This window comes from Muscardinus avellanarius (genome assembly GCF_963383645.1).
Source record: "Muscardinus avellanarius genome assembly, chromosome: 10".
Taxonomy (NCBI): domain Eukaryota; kingdom Metazoa; phylum Chordata; class Mammalia; order Rodentia; family Gliridae; genus Muscardinus; species Muscardinus avellanarius.
The window spans coordinates 104,364,210-104,384,391 of record NC_137796.1 but is presented as its reverse complement, the minus strand read 5'-3'; the positions used below and the strand labels follow the sequence as shown (position 1 = coordinate 104,384,391).

Genomic DNA, 20,182 nt, shown 5'->3' with positions numbered 1-20,182 from the left:
GGAGACACTGTGTCAAAATAAAGAATAATAGTTCACGATAGCCCAATTATGGAACCAACCTAGGTGTCCATCAACAGAGGAGTAGATTATAAAATTATGAGAAATACACACGGTGGAATTCTCCTCAGCAATAGAAGACAAATTCACATAACCTGCAAGAAGATGGAAGGACCTGGGGAACATTACGTTGAGATTAGTCAATCAGAGAGAGGGAAGGGTCACATGTTTTCTTTTTTTTCTTTCTTTTTTTTTTTTGTGGTACTGGGGGTGGAACCCAGAGGCTTTCCTACCTCCTGGTTATACTCCCAGACCTATTTTTTTATGTTTTATTTGGAAACAGGGTCTCATTAAGTTGCTGAGAGCCTCACTAAGTAGCTGAGGCTGGCTTTGAACCTGTGCGATCCTCCTGCCTCAGGCTCCCAAGCGCGGGGATTACAAGAGTGTGCCACCACGCCCGGCTTATATGTTTTCTTTAATATGTGAGGGATAGGGAGTAATTGGGATGCAGAAGGGACTCCAGATGAGGAGGACCCTCAGGGGAGCCAGGAGATCTAAGGGGAGGGGAGGGGGAAGAATGAGGCTCATTCATGGGAACGCCACCATCGACTCTGTGTGTACATGTGAATATATCATGGCGACCTGGGTGCTCGTATTGGGAGGGAAGGGAATGGGAAATGGGCGGGGGGACAAGTGCCGTGTGTATGTATGACGTATGTCATTGTCTACATGGTTTACATTATGATGTGAGACTATAATGCACCAATAAAAGCACAAATTTTTAAATAAAAATATGACTGTGGGTGTAGCTTGGAGGTACAATGTCCCTGGGTTCAATATGCAGTATGAGAGAGAGGGAGGGAGAGAGATAGAGATAGAGATAGAGATAGAGATAGAGAGAGAGAGAGAGAGAGAGAAAGAAGAAGAAGAAGAAGAAGAAGAAGAAGAAGAAGAAGAAGAAGAAGGAGGAGGAGGAGGAGGAGGAGGAGGAGGAGGAGGAGGAGGAGTAGGAGTAGCAGTAGGGGCAGAGGAGAGAAAAGTCAATTCTGTAGGGCAAGAGTGCCTTCCATGAGAGGACACTGCCAAGCCCGCTGTCGTGGAGGACTGGGTGATGCTGGCCAGGAAAGGGCCTAAGGATTAACATTCCTGGCAGCCGGGGAACAGCAGGCAGAGGCAGTGGGGAAAGGCAGTTTTTCAGTAGATGGCGCACTCCGCAAGAAATGTGGCTGGATGGGTAGGGATGAGTCATGACCACTCAACATCATATGAATACTGGACCTTCTTCCAGGAGCCATAGGGAGCCATTGGGGTTACTGGACGGCAGAGTGACAGTCTGATTTGTGCAGGGAAAGGATGAAAGGTCCGTGGCAATGATGCGGGAAGCTGTGGACGACTTCACCGTGACCACAAGCATCTGGTTCTCCTCCAGCTCCAAGCACGTAAAACTGCACTTAGGGATACAATCATCTGATTATGGCCAATAAGAAGTGAGCGGCGAGGTGTCCTTTTTTCTGGGCAAAAGTATGTATGAACCAATGTCAGACCTTCCAGACACCTCCCTCCTTAACGAAGCCACAAGAGCAGCTACTGAAACCAGAGGCTTCACAGGAAATAAAGATCATTGTTGCTTTAAGCCGCTACATATTGGGCTCACTTGTTATGAAGCACTTGGTGACTGATACAAGGGAGATGGAGAAAACTAAGCAAGACCAATGCTCAGATCTGTGGTCTGAGATCTTAGTGGAGACCTCAGCCATTTGCAGAGACAAGAAACCTAGACGCTGGAAGGTTTGAGAAAAAGTTTGGATTTATTATGCGGTGGGACATCCACGTAGCAAAATCCAACGGCGAGGACTGGAACACACAGATCTGCGCTGGGGAGGAGCAGGGCTGGGCCTGCGGGTAGAGGGGCGTCCACACTGGCTGATGGACGATGCCCAGGGACGGGGCCTTGAGGAGCACTTGCCTTACGTGACCCTGGGACTCGGGCAGATGTAATTTCCCCCAGGGGAAATGTGAGACGCAGAGTCCCTGGCTCAGCCTTTCCAACTCAGGAGGCACAGGAATCTGCTTTGCGGCCTGGTTTCTGCCCCTGTGTAAAATGAAGGCAAAATCCCTCCCAGGAGACCAGGGATTGGCTGGGGAAAGGGGCCACCAGAGTGGGGTTGAGGAGTGTATTTCACTTTCTGGGACTCTTTAGTGTGGAACGCTTCCTGCAGCCTGGCAGGGAGGTGTGTGGGGCAAGGGAAAGGTTGGCAATGGCAGGCATTTCCTCCTGCTGCCGTGCAAAGCTCTGCCGAGGGCTGGTGGAGGACCCTGTGCACTGATCACCCAAGAGAAACGGCAAGTGACACCTTCTAAACACAGATAGCAGGAACCTGCCCGGAAACGCCTTCAGGTACACCTGCGAGGTAACGCCTCGGGGATCCCGCCGCAGTGTGGAGTAGGGAAAAAAGGTTCCATGATCAGAAGAGTTCCGGGGCAGCCAGCTGGCTGTGTGACCCACACTGTAACTGCATAATTATCTGACGTCCCAACAAGCCTGGGCTGCAGGATGATGGGGGCGGGTCATTCTGGGAGCGCTAGCAGCAGCCGCAGCGATGCCTGACCCCGTGCACCTGACCCGTGCAGGCCGTACAGCCTGCTTCATTATCTCCTGAGCCGCCAACCCTGCTACGAGTCCTGTGACCATTAGCCACCAAGTGTATAAGGGCAAGCTCACAGCCAGCTGTGATCTGCAAAAGATACCAAAATTAACCTGTATCTTTTTGTTGTTGTTGTTGTTGTTGGGGTTTTTTTTTGTTTGTTTGTTTGTTTTTGTTTTTGTTTTTTTGGTGGTACTGGGGTTCCTGGAAACCCTTCTACCTCTGGGCTACACTCCCAGACCTATTTTATACTTTTGGAAACAGGGTCTCTTAAGCCAGCGCGGCTGGCTTCGAACCTGCGCGATCCTCCTGTCTCCGCCTCCCAAGCGCGGGGATTAAAAGCGTGCGCCACCACGCCCGGCTTAACCTGTATCTTAACCTCAGTTTTCTCATCCAAAAATGAAGACAGAGGGACCCTGAAGATAAGACTAAGGACGTGCAGTAGGTATTGACATAAAACACGCATATGAGAGCTGGCGAGGAGAACGTGTAGAGCAAAGGCCAGCTGGAATTAGCTGTGGGCATAGGTAACTGATTCCGTGCTGTTTAACACATGAGTGTCTACATCTTCAGGGCCCGGGCAGGTAGTGTATGTACTCACTAAGGCACACACTAGGCAGTGATACCCTAGTATCCGCGAGCACAGCACAGCACCCAGGCCTTAGTTTCTAAACACTGCACCCCCGCTGAAAGCAACCAGGCTCCTGCAGCAAGGACGGGGGTGAGCCAGGAGCGCCCGCCGTGTCAGGAAGCAAGAGCGGTCCCCAGAAGTCAGGCCAGAGTCCAAAGGTGACAGGAGCTGGCTTGGAAAGGCTCCACTGGAAAAAGTAGGGACCGTCCACATAAGGCTCCAAAAGAGGAGAGCGTTAGGAGGAAAGCCAGTTAATGAATATCCAGACGATAGATGATGACTGGGGAAAAATAAATCAACTTGTAAATATCAACAGAACTCATCAGACAGTGATGTTAAAACCAAGGAGAGAAAGGGGGATAGAGAAAAGGAGCTTTGGTCCTATTCATAGGACCTCAGGGTATCACCCATAGTCCTTGACTTTTGGGGGAGCTGCTGGGTTGAGCCCAGGGGCACCCTATCTCCAAGCTACACCCACGGCCCTTCTGACTTTTTCTTTTGAAACAGGGTCTTGCTAAGTTGCCGAGGCTGGTCTTGAACCTGCGATCCTCCAGCCTCCCAAGTACTGGGATAGTACACCTGACTACCCTAGCGTCCTTATTACTTCCAAAAGAAGGCAGGTCACTTTCACTGGAGAAATTGGGCAGACGCCACGATGACCAAGTGACCACGCTTCATTCCCAACAATGGGACAGTCAGCATGTACACCACAGCAAGCACACATCCAGGTGTGCTCTGCAAACCAAAATGGAGACTTTAACTTGAATCTCACCGTGGGAGATGATGGGGTAGGTGTTCCAGACAGGACAGCTGGCCTGGGCTCTCCAAAACTCATCAGCGTGATGAAAGATCAGTATATAAGTAAACGAAAGGAGGGAAGGATTGTATGGATTACAAGAAAGAGCCTGAAGAGACAACCAACGGTAGTGTATGATTCTCCATTGACTCCAGGACACGGGCGTGCTGGGGGCTTATCTGAACAGCTGAGGCAATCTCGATATAGACTGCATATTGGCTAACAGGGCTAGACCCACCTCTTGGGTACAGAAATAGTATCGAGGTAATGGAGAATAACTCCTTTGTCCTTATGAGATTTATGCCTTAGTATCAATGATAGATAATCCGCAGCTGTGGTGCTTTTTTTTTTTTTTTTTTTTTTTTTCCGGTACTGGGGATGGAACCCAGGGGCATTCTACCTTCGAGCTACACCCCTAGCCCTATTTTTTATTCTTTATTTTTAAACTGGGCCTCACTGAGTTGCAAAGGGCCTAAGTAGAAGCTAGGGCTGTCCGCGAACCGCGATCTTCCTGTCTCCGCCTCCCAAATGCTGGGGTTACCAGTGTACACCAGCAAACCCAGCTTTCCGCTGCTGTCTTAAATTAGGAAGCAGGAGAATGCAAAACCGCACCGCAGAGGGCCCGCGCATGCGCGGTCCGCTTATCGGGACGCATTTCACGCGGCTGGAGTGTGAGATTGGGCCCGCGAGGAGGAAGTGCGCCTCTGAAAGTTCCGGCGAGCGCGTTGACTAGAGCGGCGGGATGGAGGAGGTGCCCCACGGTGAGCTCGCGGAGGGGGCGTGGGTGGAGGGGCCGAAGAAATGCGAGCTGCTCTGACTGTGATCTCGTCTCCGCACAGACTGTCCCGGGGCCGACAGCGCCCAGGCAGGCCGAGGGGCCTCGTGCCAGGGATGCCCCAACCAGCGGCTGTGTGCTTCAGGAGCCGGCGCCGCCCCGGACCCGGGTGAGCGAGGGGCAAGGCCTGGGCAGGAAGTGAAAGGCGCGGGGCCGGAAGGGGCGGGGCTTTGGAGGATGACGCGCGGTAACGAGGGGGCGGGACCTGGAGCACGGGAAAACAAGTACGGGGTAGGCGGTACAAATGATGAAAGGGGCGGGGCGGGAGGGGTGGGCGGAGCAATGCGGAGATGGGCGTGGCCAGGTGTATTAAGGAAGGGCGGACCTGGGGAATGGGGGGCCTGGAAAAAAGGTCTGCAGGGACCCAGGCGGGGCCAGCAGCTTGAGCGACAGTAGCGACCGGGCAGGGTAGATGGTGCAGACCTTGCCTTGTGGAGTCCGGGCATAAGTCCTGTCTGTGCCAGGCAGACAGAATTTTCCTCCTTTTGAGGACTGAGTCTGCCATTCATTCAACAAAAATGGTTTGTTAACCATCTCCTGGGCGCGGTGCTCTGTGAATGAGACAGATGTGGTCGCTGCCCTAGTGGTTTAGCTTAATAGGGGAGACGCAAGAGAGACAGCAAGCAAGTCGCTACTGACACTGAAGGGTGAATTCCAGAGCGGCGAGGACTCCGAGCACCCACGTAGAGGATCTTGAAGGAGCTCAAAGGATACTGATTATGGGGCCGCTGCAAGCCGTAACTTTGAGCAAGGGCCTTAACCTCGGGGTGTCCTGTTCCTTCTTAGAAATGGAGAAAACCAGTTACCTCACTGTGTTGAGTTAAGAATCTGAAATAAAAGCCAGGCGTGGTGGCGCACGTTTGTAATCCCTGTAAACCTTGGAGGTTTGGGAGGCTGAGACAGGAGGATCACACGGGTTTGAAGCCAGCCTCAGCTGGCTTAAGAGACCCCGTTTCCAAATAAAACATAAAATAGGTCTGAAAGTGTAGCCCAGAGGTAGAAGGCCCTTGGGTTCCATCCCCAGTACCACACACATACACACACACACACACACACACACACACACACACAAGAATCTGAAATACAGCCAGGCACAGTGGCACACACCTGTAATCCCAATAAATACTTGGGAAGCTGAGACAGGAGGATCACAAAGTCCAAAGCCAGGTGATACACGCCTGTAATCCTAGTACTTGGGAGGCTGAGACAGGAGGATGGCAGGTTCAAAGCCAGCCTCAGCAACTGAGTGAGGCCTTTAGCAACGTAGTGAGACCTTGTTTCAAAAATAAAATAGGGCTGGAGTGCAGCTCAGAGATAGAATGCCCCTGGGTTCAATCTCTAGTACTACCAAAAAAATTAAAAGGGCTGGGGGTATAGCTCAGAGGTGTAGCTCCTCAGAGTTTAATCCCCAGTACCACACACACAAAAAAAAAGAATTTGAAATAAGAAAAGATGAAACCCACTAAACGCAAGCTACTCGTGATGGGTTCGTTTTACAAGCCTGCCCCCTGTCAGGGTTCCCGATCCTCTGTTGACATTTAGCGTTGGCTAGTCCTGTGCAGTGTAGACATTTAGATTCTACCCACTACATGCCAGTAGCGCCCCTTCTTGGAACATCCCCAGACATGGCCATACATCCCCTGAGGATTTCGCTGCAGGCTGGAAGCTCGTGATCTGCAGAGCCTCAAGACGGTCCCCCCCCCCCACAGAGTTAGCCTGCGCGTGGCAGAGACAGGCGTGTAAACAAATGTGACCCTTTCAGGTGTGAGACTAGCCTTGTTTTCTTCAAAGCGCATGTTGCTGCCACTGGTGAAGCCGTGTCCCTGGCATCCTTTGAGACTGTAGCTCCCTTTGCCCCTTGGGAGGGTGACACTCGGTCCAGAGGCAGGGACTTCATCACCAGAACCGCATTCTTTGCAGCCATAGAGGAAATCAAAGAGAAAATGAAGACTGTGAAACACAAAATCTTGGTGTTGTCTGGGAAAGGCGGCGTTGGCAAAAGCACTTTCAGTGCCCACCTGGCCCACGGCCTGGCAGAGGATGAGCACACACAGGTGAGGCCCTGGGGGAAACTGGGCGACGCCTCTTCGGTTGGGGGGTCCGTGTCCCTTCTGTCTGCTGGCTTTTAGAGAACCGAGGCCTGAGACTAAGTTAAACGGGCCTCTTTGGCCCCTGGACGTCTGGAGCCAGAAGTCGCAGCTGCCTGGCAATGGCCTGGGGCATTTCACTGACTTCGCTGGCCAAGAGAGCAAGGGGTGGGTGCGCATGTCTCTTTGCTGATAACTCATGACATTGTAGACTTCTTTTTTCTCTTTGGGGTTTTCTCTAAACCAAGAACCTGCAAATTCTACTCAGTGGGCTAAATCCAGCCCATTTCTCATGCGCTAAAATAGCATTTACATTTTTAAATGGTTCCTTTCAAGTTCTTTTTAAAAATTTTTTATTGGTGCATTGTAGTCGTACATCTTAATGGGATAAAAGATGGTGGAGTCACACATGCGCACATCACCCAGTTAGCCCTCATTCAGTTCCCGCTCCATTCCCTCCCCCTCCCTCTCTTCCATGCTTGGCTCAGTGATTGACTTTGATATGTTTGTTCAAGTACATCATGTGCTTAAGAGAGTTTCCCTCTTCCCTACACATTATTCTTGATTTTGCCCGTAAAGCAGGCAGATTTCCTGCTGAGCCTTTGCAGAAAGTATTTGTAGGCCCCGGCACTAAAGCTTTCATTTCTCCTTACGGATACAGAGGACCAGGAAAACTCCAACTATCCAGTTGAGCGTCAGACTAATAAAGGCGTAGTAAGTGGCCAGGAACACAGCTCAGGAGTCAGGCAGGACGGGTGCACAGCCCAGCCCCATCCACGCCAGGTCTGTGACCCCGAGGTCTCTGCCTCAGTTTTCTGATCCACGAAATGGGACTCACAGCGCTGAGTGAGGTCATTCGTGTCAAGTGCTAAGTGCCCCACAAATGGCAGTAGGCATGGCTACTTGGCTCCAGTAACTGGAATATGAAGGAATGACGATGATTTCTGCCTCAGAAATATATCTGTGAGCCGGGCGTGGTGGCACACACTTGTAATCCCTGCACTTGGGAGGCTGAGACAGGAGAATCGCATAGGTTCAAAGCCTGCCTCAGCTACTTAGTGAGACCCTGTTTCAACATTATTGTAATCCCAGCACTTGGGAGGCTGAGACAGGAGGATCTCACAGGTTCGAAGCCAGCCTCAGCTACTTAGTGAGGCTCTCAGCAACTTAGTAAGACCCTGTTTCCAAATAAAAATATATAAAATAGGTCTGGGAGTATAGCCTGGAGGTAGAAAGCCTCTGGGTTCCACCCCTAGTACCACCAGAAAAAAAAAAAAAGAGAGAAGAAATATATCCGTGAAATAGGTATGGTGGCGCACGCCTGTAATCCTACGAGATAGGAGGATCGCAAGTTCAAGGCCAGCAAGTGGTGACTTAGCAAGACCCTGTTAGAAACAATAAAACAGCTGGGGATGTATCTCCATGGCAGAATGCCCCTGAGTTTGATCCCCAGCACCACCAAAAAGGAAAAAGGAAAAAGAAATGCATTTGTGATCTATCCAAAGCGCCGTGCGGTCGCTTCACACATGCTCGTGGATTCGTCGTTCTGTTAGGTCATAATCTCCCTTTGCCTGAGAGTCATATACACATTGCCTGGTGAGCTGGTCAAGGATCTGTTTTGATTGAATTGTCTACACCATCCAAAATGATCTTTGCTTTCCGAAGCTGTTATATCTTTCTTTCTTTCTTTCTTTCTTTCTTTTTTTTTTTTTTTTTTTGATACTGGGGTGGAATTCTACCTCCTAGCTACACCCCCAGTCCTGTTTTTTATTCTTTATTTTGAAACACGGTCCCACTGAGTTGCAGAGGGCCTCACTCAGTAGCTGAGGCTGGCCGCGAACCTGTGATCCTCCTGTCTCAGCCTCCCAAGTTACTGGGATGACAAGTGTGCGCCACCGCGCCCGGCTGGAATATTTTTAAACAAGCCATCTGGCAGTGGGCTTTACCCTAGCCGGTGGTGAGTAGCGTTGTTCACAGCGCTCCCTGCCACATAACTACCTTCTGAAGCCCTCGCTGCCCGCATGTCTAGCTGTCGCAGTATACCAAAGGAAACGCACCATGTGTACCGGGAAAACATGGCCAGAGGAACTGGATTTCTTTGTGCAGTGGTGGTTAAAAGAAACATATAGGAGCGTGTTTTCCCCAGCCGACCCACCCGTGACAGGGAAGACATTGTTGTCTCCAGACCGTACCCAGTACCTGCACATGGTGAACACTGAATCCGCCCTGCTGATTGGAGCAGGGAGCACGGATTTCTTGGGGCCCGTGGCCGCAGGAGGGCGCGGAACACCTGCTGCCTAGAAGAGGCTCAGCACTGACCGCACAAGGCTGTCCCGGTGTCATCCTGTTTGAAAGGGCCTGGTGGAGAGAGAGCAGAAGATAAACACCCCTGGCCGGGGGCGGGCAAGGGAGTGTGCAAGTCTGAAGGCAGGAGGGCCCTTGGCAGCGTAAGCCCGAGCCAGGGGACGGCAAGGAGTCACGTGTCACCAGCCCCCTGAGCTACGACACACGTTCTGCTTTTGATCTGAAAAGTGAGTGATGCCGTTAAGGTCATCAGTGCCCGCGCCGCGGAGCATCTGAGGTGCTTCCTTGGGGCTCCTGGCCTCCCGAGCTGGAAAGGGCTAAGGGTCCCCGAGCCCCCAGTTTCACAGATGGGATGCCAGGCAGAGCGAGGAGCAGCCGCTTGTGTGAGGGCACAGCCTCGGGAGAGTTGGGATGGACCTCTCCTTCAGGGGAGCTCCGGGTGCTAGGTAAGGGGAAAGCGGCCCGCCCCGCCCAGCTCTCAGCTCCCATGCGGCGGCAGGCTGAGGGATTCGCTCACTCGGGGCCCCACCTGAGCAGCGAGGGAGGTAACCCCGCGCCTACAAGGGCCCGCGGGTGATCAGGACCCAGGAGCCTCGTGCGCCGTCTGCCTGCTGCGCCCCCACTTCGCTAAGTCCCTCCCAGGCTGCGGAGGAAACACAGTAGGCCATTCCCAAAAGGACTGTCTTGGGGACCGGGTGTGCTAGAAGCCCTGGGGCCCGAGGAACGCTCTGCGGGGTGCATCGTGGCGTACTTTCCCCAACCCTGAGGCGCTACTGTGACGTGTCTGTGGATCATTCACACTGTGGACCCCAAGGGTCAAGATGAACAAGGCACAGAGCGCTGTCCTGCCTCAGGAGGGGCCTGCCGGCCAGCAGGAAACTAGGGAGATCATGAAAGCTTCTCTTGGTGAGGAGGACGCAGGAGGCCGGGCTTGTTGACAGGACTGAAGAGGGAAGCAAGAAAGGACCGCGGGGCAAGTTACAGAGTTACCCTGAGGTGTTGCACCGTGCATCTGGCCACCCCAGCTTCCGAGAGGAGCTCCAGCCTGCCCTGCACCGCCCAAGGTTCCTGAAGGCCCTGCGTGTTGCGTGGAGCGTCATCAGAGACTGCACTGGAGTCCCCAGCAAGGAGCTTGTCTACACTTCTTTCTGGTGTTCAATTTCTTTTTTGAAAGCATACTGCTAGCCTGCAGGGTGACCGGAAGCCGGGGCTTGGCAGAGCCCAGCTGGAGTTTCTGCTCCGGCCCTCCTTCCCAGGCCCTGTGGGTAGTGCCAAGAATTGTGGCGTTGGACACTTTGATTATGTCCCGGCTGTGTCCTCGCTCACAGAACAAGTCACTGGGCCTCTGTGAACCTCAGTTTCCTTTTCTGTAATGCAGAGATAATAGTACTCAGCCCCTAGGACTGTGTAAACAGTGGCTGAATCTGAGCATCCCTGCCACCCGACACCCGACCTACAAGACCACCCCAGAGGAGCTCGGCCAGTCTGGGGGGCCGGGCGGGCAGCGTTGACGAACTTTGCCCTGGGAGCTGGAACTCTGAGTCCTAGGTCAGCAGGAGTTATCACTGTGCCTCGTGAGAAGCGGGCTGCTCCAAGTTTGGCCCAGTTTCCTTCTCCCCGCCTGTCTAAAGGTTTACGCATTTGCTTATGTAACCACCTGGTGTTTCTCTCTCTCTCTCTCTCTCTCTCTCTCTCTCTCTCTCTCTCTCTCTCTCTCTTTCTCTCTCTCCTCGCCAGGTTGCTCTTCTCGACGTCGATATATGTGGGCCATCAATTCCCAAGATCATGGGACTGGAAGGAGAACAGGTAATCGCTATAGTTCACAGCTCAGGAAAGCACGCGGGGCTGAAGCCTTAGACAGAGGCGGGCAGAGCGGCTGTTTCATGGGTTGGGATGCCGGTGCGCGCTCTACAGTCACCGCGGCTTTGCGGGGAGGGATTGTATGTGAGGTCTGTACACCGCTGGAGAAGCATTGGTTTCCATGCCTTCCCAGAGGAAGGGAAAGAGCAAGTCAAATGCAGAAGTGAGACGTGGAAATTTAGCCCTGGCTGGGAACTTGGGCCGGGGTTTGCTCCGGCCTGCACCCTGGAAGCCAGGGGGTCTTTGTGCACCCATGGGCTCTCTTGGGGAACCGAGACAGGGAGTCACTGAGGCCGGTGGGGCCGCGTGCTGGGCAGACGCCAGGCTGGTGAACACCGGGCCGGAGGATGCCCCTCCCCGGGTGTGCTTTAAGATGGCTCCTTCTGTGTCAGGCCAGGCACTGTGCTGGGGTGCAGTGGTGGCAGACGAAGGCCACCTGCTGGCGGCAGGGGAGGGGAGCTGCTCTCAGAGGGGCGGTCCTTGGCGGCTGGTGGAGGGGCAGGTGGACTGCAGGGCCTCGAGGCAGGTGGGCCAGCTCTGGAGGCTCTGCTGAGCCCCTGGTTTTGCCTCTGAGGGTGCTGGAGGGGGAGCGACGCCCCCTGTGGACGAGGCTCCTTCACATGCCTGCTCAGTACCGCGATTTGCCTACACCCCCCAGTGTGGCTATAAGCTACTTACTCTAACGGTACATAGTACTTTATGAAAGTAGAAATTAAACCAGGTGCGGTGGCGTGCGCCTGACGTCCCAGCTCCTCAGAAGGCGGGACCTGCTGGGCTCAGCGGCCAAGGCCTGAGATCCTAGTACTTGGGAGGCTGAGACAGGAGGATCGCAGGTTTGAGGCCGGCTTCAGCAACTTAGCAAGGCTGGGCTTCAAAATAAAAGATCAAAAGGGCTAGGGGTGTAGTTCAGGGATAGAATGCCAGTGGATCCCATCTTTATTACTAAGAAAAAGAAAAAGAGAGAGAAGGCAGGAGGGTGCTTGAGCCCAGGAGTCAGAGACCAGCCTCAGCAACATAGCAAGACTCCATCTCAAAAAAAAAAAAAGAAATTTTTAAATGAATGGTAAAAATTAAACACGTTCTACTGTTGTCTTCTGCCGGATGGATCATGTTTATGCCTCTTTTAAAAAAGACAGTGACCTCTTGAACAGCTATAAATAAGAAGTGTTTTTTTCAAGTTAAACTTCATTCACAGAAACCATGGATGATGGTAGCTATATGAAATGTGCAGATCAGGCAAATCCACAGAGATAGGAATGAGATGCCTTCTGGGCTGGGGAGGGCGGGGAGGCTGAGGAGCACGGCTAAGGTGCGGACATCCTCAAGAGCAGGTGGCCTGGAGGCCCCCTCTCACGGACGCACAGAGGCGCCAAGTTGACGCTCACACGGGGCGAGTTGCCTGGTGTGTGAATTCTGTCTCAAGAAAGCTGTTGGAAAAGGTTAAGACTTCAGACAAGAAAAACAGGCCTGACCGTGGCCGCTCTGTGGTGCGTTTGGAATTCACTGCCCTCCTGGCTCCCTCGGGGTGGGGACCGTGAGCCTTGGAGCCCGCTGAGCTCTGCTGGAGGGACGTCTTGAAGGAGCCTCCAGGGCTTCCCGGTGGCCCTGGGAGCAGCCGGCACTGACGCTGAGGCCACCGGCAGGGCAGGCTTTGACCCCACTGGGTCCCCGAAAGTCTCCAGTGCCCTCATTCCTGCGCTTCTGCGGGGCAGCCTTGCCAGTTAACTGAACGGTCTCAGCAACCCCCACCCCATTTCTCTCGCTCTTTTAAAATACTGCGATTCCACTGGGTGTGACGGCGCACGCTCGTCATCCCAGCATTTGGGAGGCTGAGACCTGAGGATCACGGGTTCACGGCCAGCCTCAGCTACTTAGGCCCTCTGCAACTCAGTGGGACCCGGTTTCAAAATAAAGAATAAAGAAAAAAATAGGGCTGGGGGTGTAGCTTGGAGGTAGAATGCCCCTGGGTTCCACCCCCAGTACTGCAAAAAACAAAAAAACAAAATCAAAAACAGAAAGCCTGTAGGTTCAAAGCTGTCTCTGAACTTGAATAATTTTGGCTCTCTGACTTCTTGAGACCCAGGCAGAGTTTCAAAATAATCCAGCTTGGAGAGCAAAGGGCGTTGATTGGACTCAGTCTTCCGTCACTCCCCCACCCCGCGGTTTGCGGGGTCCTATCAAGAATCTAGTGGCGGATCGTGTTTTATAAAACCGCCTTCCTATGACTTCTCCGCGCACAGTGTGCCCAGGCCGCAGCGTCTCACGCATAAATGTCGCCGCTCATGTTCACACAGGTTCACCAGAGCGGCTCGGGCTGGTCCCCAGTGGTGAGTGTCCCCTCTGCCGCGCTGTGAGGGTGGCGTGTGCGGGTCGAGTGTTCATCGCGGATTCCTGGCGCGTCGTCAGCGTTGTCTCACGCCATCTGCCAGTCCACACATTCTCACAGAAGCGCCTTTGCAGAGTAGGGGACCCAGGGAAGGCGTGGGACTGGCAAACTCTGTCTCTAAAAGGGTGGAGAGCGGCCGGGCGTGGGGCGCAGGCTCGTAATCCCAGCACTCGGGAGGCCGAGACAGGAGGATCGCGGTTCACAGACAGCCTCAGCTACCGAGTGAGGCCCTCCGCAACTCAGTGGGACCCTGTTTCAAATAAGAATAAAAAAATAGGGCTGGGGGAGTAGCTCGAAGGTAGAATGCCCCGGTTCCATCCCCAATACTGCAAAAAACAAAACAAAACAAAAGGCTGGAGAGTGGATACTTTTGTTTGTGGCTATATTCTCTGCTGTTGTGGCTCAATAGTAGCATGTGGCTGAATGACCATGAGTGTGTGCCAATAAAACTTTATTTGCAAACACAGACATGGGCTGGATTTGGCCCTGAGGCCAAAATCACCATCCCTTAATTAAGCCAGCTACGGAGAGGGCGTGTGTTTACCTTAGCACAGCCGGCTGTCACGCAGTGCAGGGCCACACGGTCCTCTTTCAAATCCCCTCAAGACGGTGACCTTTTTTGCAAAAATGGTTTGAGGATGCTCAGGCTGGGTGTGGTGGCGCATGTGTATATTCCCGGTACTTGGGAGTCTGAGACCGGAGGATCGAAGGTTTGAGGCCAGACTCAACTTAGGGAGACCGTCAGCAACCTAGGGAGACCCTGCTTCAAAATAAAAAGTAGTGCTGGCCGTGGTGGCACACGCTTGTAATCCTGGTACTGTCTCTACTGAGACAGGAGGATCGCAGAAGTTCAAAGCCAGCCTCAGCTACTTAGTGAGACCCTGTTTCCAAATAAAATATAAAATAGGTCTGAGAGTGTAGCCCGGAGGTAGAAAGCCCCTGGGTTCCACCCCCAGTACCACAAAAAATAAATAAGGGCTGAGGGCTTGGCCCAGAGGTAGAGTGCCCCTGGGTTCAAAAAAAGAGAGAAAATGCACTCATATGTCACATGATAACTTTGCCCCCAAATGGCCTCTTCAGCCAGGGCCCACACCAGAGCCGCAGCGGGCGCCCCGGTGTCTTGGTTCTGAGTAACGTGCGTCTTGCCCTGGTCCTCTTCCCTCTCCAGTATGTGGAAGACAACCTGGGGGTGATGTCGGTGGGCTTCCTGCTCAGCAGCCCTGATGATGCCGTCATCTGGAGGGGACCAAAGAAAAACGGTTTGCCGCGCCCCCTCCCCTCGCGTTCCCGGCTTCGCTTAGACCGCTGCCTGTCAGGATGCGGCCGCCGCCTCCCGGGCTTTGTCGCATTCTATCTTTATTTTTTTCTGGTGCTGGGGCTGGAACCCAGGGCTTCACACACGAGCTCATTCCAGCCTCTGTCCTGTTTTCTTCATAAGCCTCCTGCTGCCTCTGTCTTCACTGACTCAAGAGAGCTATGGGAAATACCAGGTCCCCTGTAGAATTTTTAATATCTGCCCTGAGTTTTCCTCTCCCTGAGATCTGTAGGATCCTGAAGTTCTTTTTATTATGGGTTTATTTGCGTCAGAGAGAAGTGTGTGTGTGAGATGAGGTTCCTACCAGGATGCTCCGGTGCGCACACCTGTAATCCCAGTCCTTGGGACGCTGAGACAGGAGGATCGCAGGTTCAAAGACAGTCTCAGCAAGTAGTGAGACGCTCATCAATGTATAAAGACCCTGTTTCAAAATAAAAATAAAATAGGGCTGGGGGTGTAGCTCAGAGGTAGAATGCTCTGGATTCAGTCCCCATCACACACACACAGACACATACAGACACACACACACTCACACACACACAAAGGATTGCTAAGGGCAGGTGCCCCAACCCTCCAAGGAAAGCCGGGGGGTGGGGGCTGGCGAGTCCTTGCTGGGGGCGGCTCACGAAGCCGCACAGTGACCCTGGCCACACCACTAGATGCCAGTAGTACCCGGGGCCCTAGTCTTAGCACCAAGCAGGTCCCCAGACCTCACCACATGCGCCCTGGGGACAGGACCGTGCCAGGTGAGAGCTGCTGCCGTAGAGCGGGGCCATCTGTGCACCCAGCGGGCAGCCGCTCCTCTTACGAGCCCCGCCGCCAGAGCCCGAGAGCAGCAGCTCCGGCCCCTCTTCCAGGCATGATCAAGCAGTTCCTTCGCGACGTGGACTGGGGAGAGGTCGACTACCTCCTCGTGGACACCCCGCCCGGGACGTCCGATGAGCACCTCTCGGTGGTCCAGTACCTGGCCGCGGCGCACATCGACGGGGCGGTGATCATCACCACGCCGCAGGTGAGCCCGCGCCCCCCGCCAGGCGCGCCCCACGCTCCACGCCCAGTTGCTTGTGCAGCTCTGACACCCGGGCCCCTCGCCTGCACCCACCGAGCCCTGGGTTCCATCCTTAGCACCAAAAAAAAAAAAAAAAAAAAGCCTATTTGGAGTGATACAAAGACGCATGTCCCTTATTTTCTTTGTGTCTATAAGGTGGTTTTTGCTCAGAACATGAATGAGGGATGAGCGAACATGTGCCCCAAAGGGCTAGGCAGGAGATGTCTGGGCCCTGGATGGTAAAGCCTCTGCGGAGCTGACGGGGGATGCCACCGTGGGGTGAAAATAGTGTGGGCATTCGGTGGAGCGCTGGGCCGGGCACGCTGGAAGCATCGGCCAAGCGTGGCCCATGGGCCTGCTTTGCCCTGATCCAGGAACTAGTGCGCCCCACGGCTCGGGTGATGGCAGCTAGGACCAGGCGTATAAAATGGAGGGCACTAAATAATTAAATGGCACGCCCCTCCAGGGCTTCACGAGGGGGTCCCCTGCGCCGCGGCATCTCCCCCCTGTACGGGCCTTTCTCCTCCTGACTCTGGGTCGCCTGGTCTCTCTGAACTATCACAGGAGGTCTCGCTGCAGGATGTCCGGAAAGAAATCAGCTTCTGCCGCAAGGTGGAGCTGCCCATCATCGGGGTGGTGGAGAACATGAGCGGCTTCGTGTGCCCCAAGTGCAAGGTGAGCCTGGGGCAGCTCCCAGCCTGCCCACTAGGGAACCCGCAGGGGATTCTCAATCCAAATCCTCTGTTGCCAACTGAAAAAAGATGCTTTCGGTGGGTAGCGTTTGACATTCAGAATGAGCTGTTTAAGTTTCTTTAAAAATGGGATCTGACGCTGGGTGGCAGCGCACGCTTGTAATCCCCGCGCTTGGGAGGCGGAGACAGGAGGATCGCGCAGGTTCGGAGCCAGCCTCGCTGACTTAAGAGACCCTGTTTCCAAATTAAAAAAATATTAAAAAAATAGGCCTGGGAGTGTAGCCCAGAGGTAGAAGGGCTTCCAGGAACCCCAGTACCAATAATAATAATAATAATAATAATAATAATAATAATAATAATAATAAATAAAAATGGGATCTGTCCTTTTGATACTGAGACTTGGGTTTCTTGTCCTCTGATTTCCTCGCAGAAAGAATCTCAGATATTCCCTCCCACGACCGGGGGCGCGGCGGTGATGTGCCAGGACCTGAAGGTCCCGCTCCTGGGCAGGGTGCCTCTGGACCCGCACATAGGTGGGTGAGTGGGCCCGTGGTCGCCTCAAGGGCCCTTCACGTTCCCCCAGCCCCTCACGGGCACCACGCAGGCCCAGCACGGAGGGGGCCACGGGGTGTTGGAGCTAGACCCCCTGAGCAGGCAGACCTCAGGAAGGGGCCTCGGGCCAGCCTGGGAGAGCAAAATTGTTCAGGGCAGTGGCAGCAGGGGGTCAAAGGGGTCAAGAAGAAGAGTGGCCACAGGGGTGAATGGTGGAGCCCACCTTACAGAGGAAGAGGGTCTGAGTGAAGCCCCACAGTGAGGGTCTAGTGTCGTGCCCCTCGGGATGCCTGCCAGGCCCCCTCCCCACCCCCCAGAGCTATGTTTCCTAAAAATGCTCTTCTCAGAGCACCTGGGTCCCCAGGGTCTGGCCTCGGGAACTCTGAAGGAGGGCGGCCGGCTCATGTCTCCCTCCCTGCCCGCTGCTGGGGATGGGAAGGGCCTCCCGCGACCCCCAAACCACCTCCCCTCCGTGTTCGCTGCCCCCCTAAGAGCTGACCCTAAGCTCCGCGTGCCTGTGGCGGCCCCTAGATCGAGGCACAAGGGGCAGAGGCGCGGGGGCGGGGGCGAGGGAAGACGACAGAGGCGGCCATGGGGGGAGGTGGGCACCCAGGCCTCGGAGCTCCGCCTCCTCTGTGGGGAAGGAGGAGCTGAGGTGTTGGAGGGGCCCAGTGTGCGGGGCGTGGGGACGGTGCACCTGTGTCCATGGGCACAGGAGGTGATGGAGAGGGACAGGATGTGTCTCCGAGGAGCAGGAGGCATGTGGTCGTCCTGAGAGGCTCAGGAGCCCACCCAGGACTGCCCGTCCAGTTTTCTGTCGGGCCCTGGACCCGCACTTGCCACACGCCACCCAACCGGCCGGAGCCTCGTTGGGCCGCCAGCCAGGGCCTGCGCCAGGCCCGGGGCCCCCACCTCCTCCGGGCCCTGCTGCCCCGTCCCTCATCTCCTTCCCTCGGTCTCTTTAAGGTAAGAGCTGCGACAAAGGACAGTCCTTTTTCACGGATGCTCCGGACTCGCCAGCCACGTTAGCCTACAGAAGCATAATTCAGAGTGAGTGCCGTAGCGGGTCTCGGGTACTCGACGCGTGCTGGGCAGAAGCCACGTGAAGGAGCAGAGCGATGGGGATTAAGAGGACACTTTCCCATGTAGCCGTGGGGCCTCGGGTGGAGACCGCGGGGATGGCGGGGCAGGCGGGGACCGCCGTGTGGCCTCCACACGGCGGTCCCCTCCACCCAGGAATCCAGGAGGAACCTCCCACTGTGTCAAATAGCAAACTGACGACTCACAGCTTAAAAAACGCAGGGAGGGTGAAAAGTGTGGCGCAGGGAATACACCTCAGCGAGACTATTAAAAAGCCAGTCATGGTGCACACCTGTAATCCCAGGACGTGGGAGGCTGAGACAGGAGGATCGCAGGTTCAAGGCCAACTTGGCAACTCAGTGAGACCCTGTTTCAAAATAAATAAATAAAGCAGGGCTGGGATGTAGCTCAGAGGTAGAATACCCCCGAGTTCAATATCTAATACTACCAAAAAAAAAGACTATTACAAACTTGAATTAAGCCGGGTGTGGTGGTACGCACCTGAAATCCCAGTAGTTGGGCTGAGAGAGAAGGACCACAAGTTCAAGGCTAGCCTCAGCAATTTAGCCAGACCCTGTTTCCAAGTTCAAACAAACAAACAAAAAATAGGGCTGGGGGTCTATCTCAGAGGTAGAATGCCTCTGGGTTCAACCTTCAATACCAAAAAGAAAGAAAAATTGGATTTTTTTTGTGTGTATGTGGTACTGAGGATGGAACCTATGGGCCTTACCTCTGAGTGACACCCCCAGTCCTATTTTTTTATTCTTTATTTTGAAGCAGGGTCTCACTGAGTTGCAGAGGACCTCACTAAGTAGCTGAGGCTGTCTGCAAACCGCGATCCTCCTATCTCAGCCTCCCGAATGCTGGGATGACAAGTGTGCGCCACCACGCCAGCTTGAAAAATTGTATTTAAATACCTCCCACTCCCCAAAGCCACAGTGAGCTAAAGCAGACCCTCGTGCAGGCTGACTGAGCGGCGGCAGCCATGGCGGCTGGAACCTGCGGCAGAGGAGATGGCGGAGCCCCAGTGCTCGGCTCCCGGCCGGGTCACGGCCCTCACAGACCCACCGCAGAACGGGCCGTGTGAAGCTCCAGCCACTAGGCATCAGGAGGCTTTGGGGTCACTTTCCAGTGTTCAGGACATCACAGAAACTGGGTTTTTGTAGAACTGGGTCACCAGGGGACTCTGCCCAGCATGGCTGTGGCCTTCCCTGGCCCAGGGCAGGGCTGGTGAGCCTGAGCCCTCTGTGTCTGCCGCCTTGTGTTCCAGGAATCCAGGAGTTTTGTAGTTCTCATCAGTCAGAAGAAGAGAGCATCACCAGATCCTGAAGCCCAGGACAGCGCTGAGGACCACGCAGCCCGGGCTGTGGAGCCCGCCGGCCCGCAGCGCGTCCCGTCACACCTGGACCCTTGGGACAGGTGGGGTCGCGGGCAGAAGGGACCAGACACTGGCACCATTCGAAGTCGCCTCCTCAAAACACTTTAATCATCTACTCTCTGTCCTCCTTTACAACGTGTTCCACGGCATTCCTCACACACGAACCATTCTAAAATAAAAGTGTCCTCTTGAACCTGCCCCGCGAGGCCTGCTTCCTGGACACCAAGGGGCCGGGGATGCGGCTCCATCACAGAGCCTCCGGATTACGCCGTCTCTGCCTCTGATGAGTAGGCCTACGAGGGACCCAGAGAGGTAAGTGTGTGGCCTCACTGCAGAACTGTCCAGGTGGGCACTGGTCAGATGGAGGGGAAACCCAGACCCCAGCAGAGCTGCAGGCCACACGCTGGGAGCCCTCAGAAACCCCTGGAAAAGCCCTAAGTCACCCCGGGAGACACGTGGCCTGTGTGCACGCCCTGTCACCAGTGTGCCCCGTATATTCAGTAGTTTCCAGGGTTGCATACAATCTCTAGGGTTCTCTAGGTTTTTTTGAGAGACAGATCTAAATTCGACATGATT

At 54.4% G+C, this 20,182-nt stretch overlaps 1 protein-coding gene across 1 annotated transcript; it reads left to right on the top strand.

Moving 5' to 3' along the window:
• Nucleotides 1–4,787: 4,787 nt before the first annotated feature.
• On the top strand, nt 4,788–19,557 carry NUBP1 (NUBP iron-sulfur cluster assembly factor 1, cytosolic; the record flags this gene model as incomplete). The annotated part of the gene is made up of 11 exons (XM_080702422.1): nt 4,788–4,830; nt 4,909–5,013; nt 6,825–6,958; nt 11,033–11,101; nt 13,450–13,482; nt 14,710–14,800; nt 15,714–15,868; nt 16,469–16,579; nt 17,027–17,129; nt 18,115–18,198; nt 19,499–19,557. Exons 1-11 carry the CDS (start codon nt 4,812–4,814, stop codon nt 19,555–19,557), a joined length of 963 nt encoding a protein of 320 aa, XP_080558548.1. The 5' UTR covers nt 4,788–4,811.
• Between the last annotated feature and the right edge of the window lie 625 nt (nt 19,558–20,182).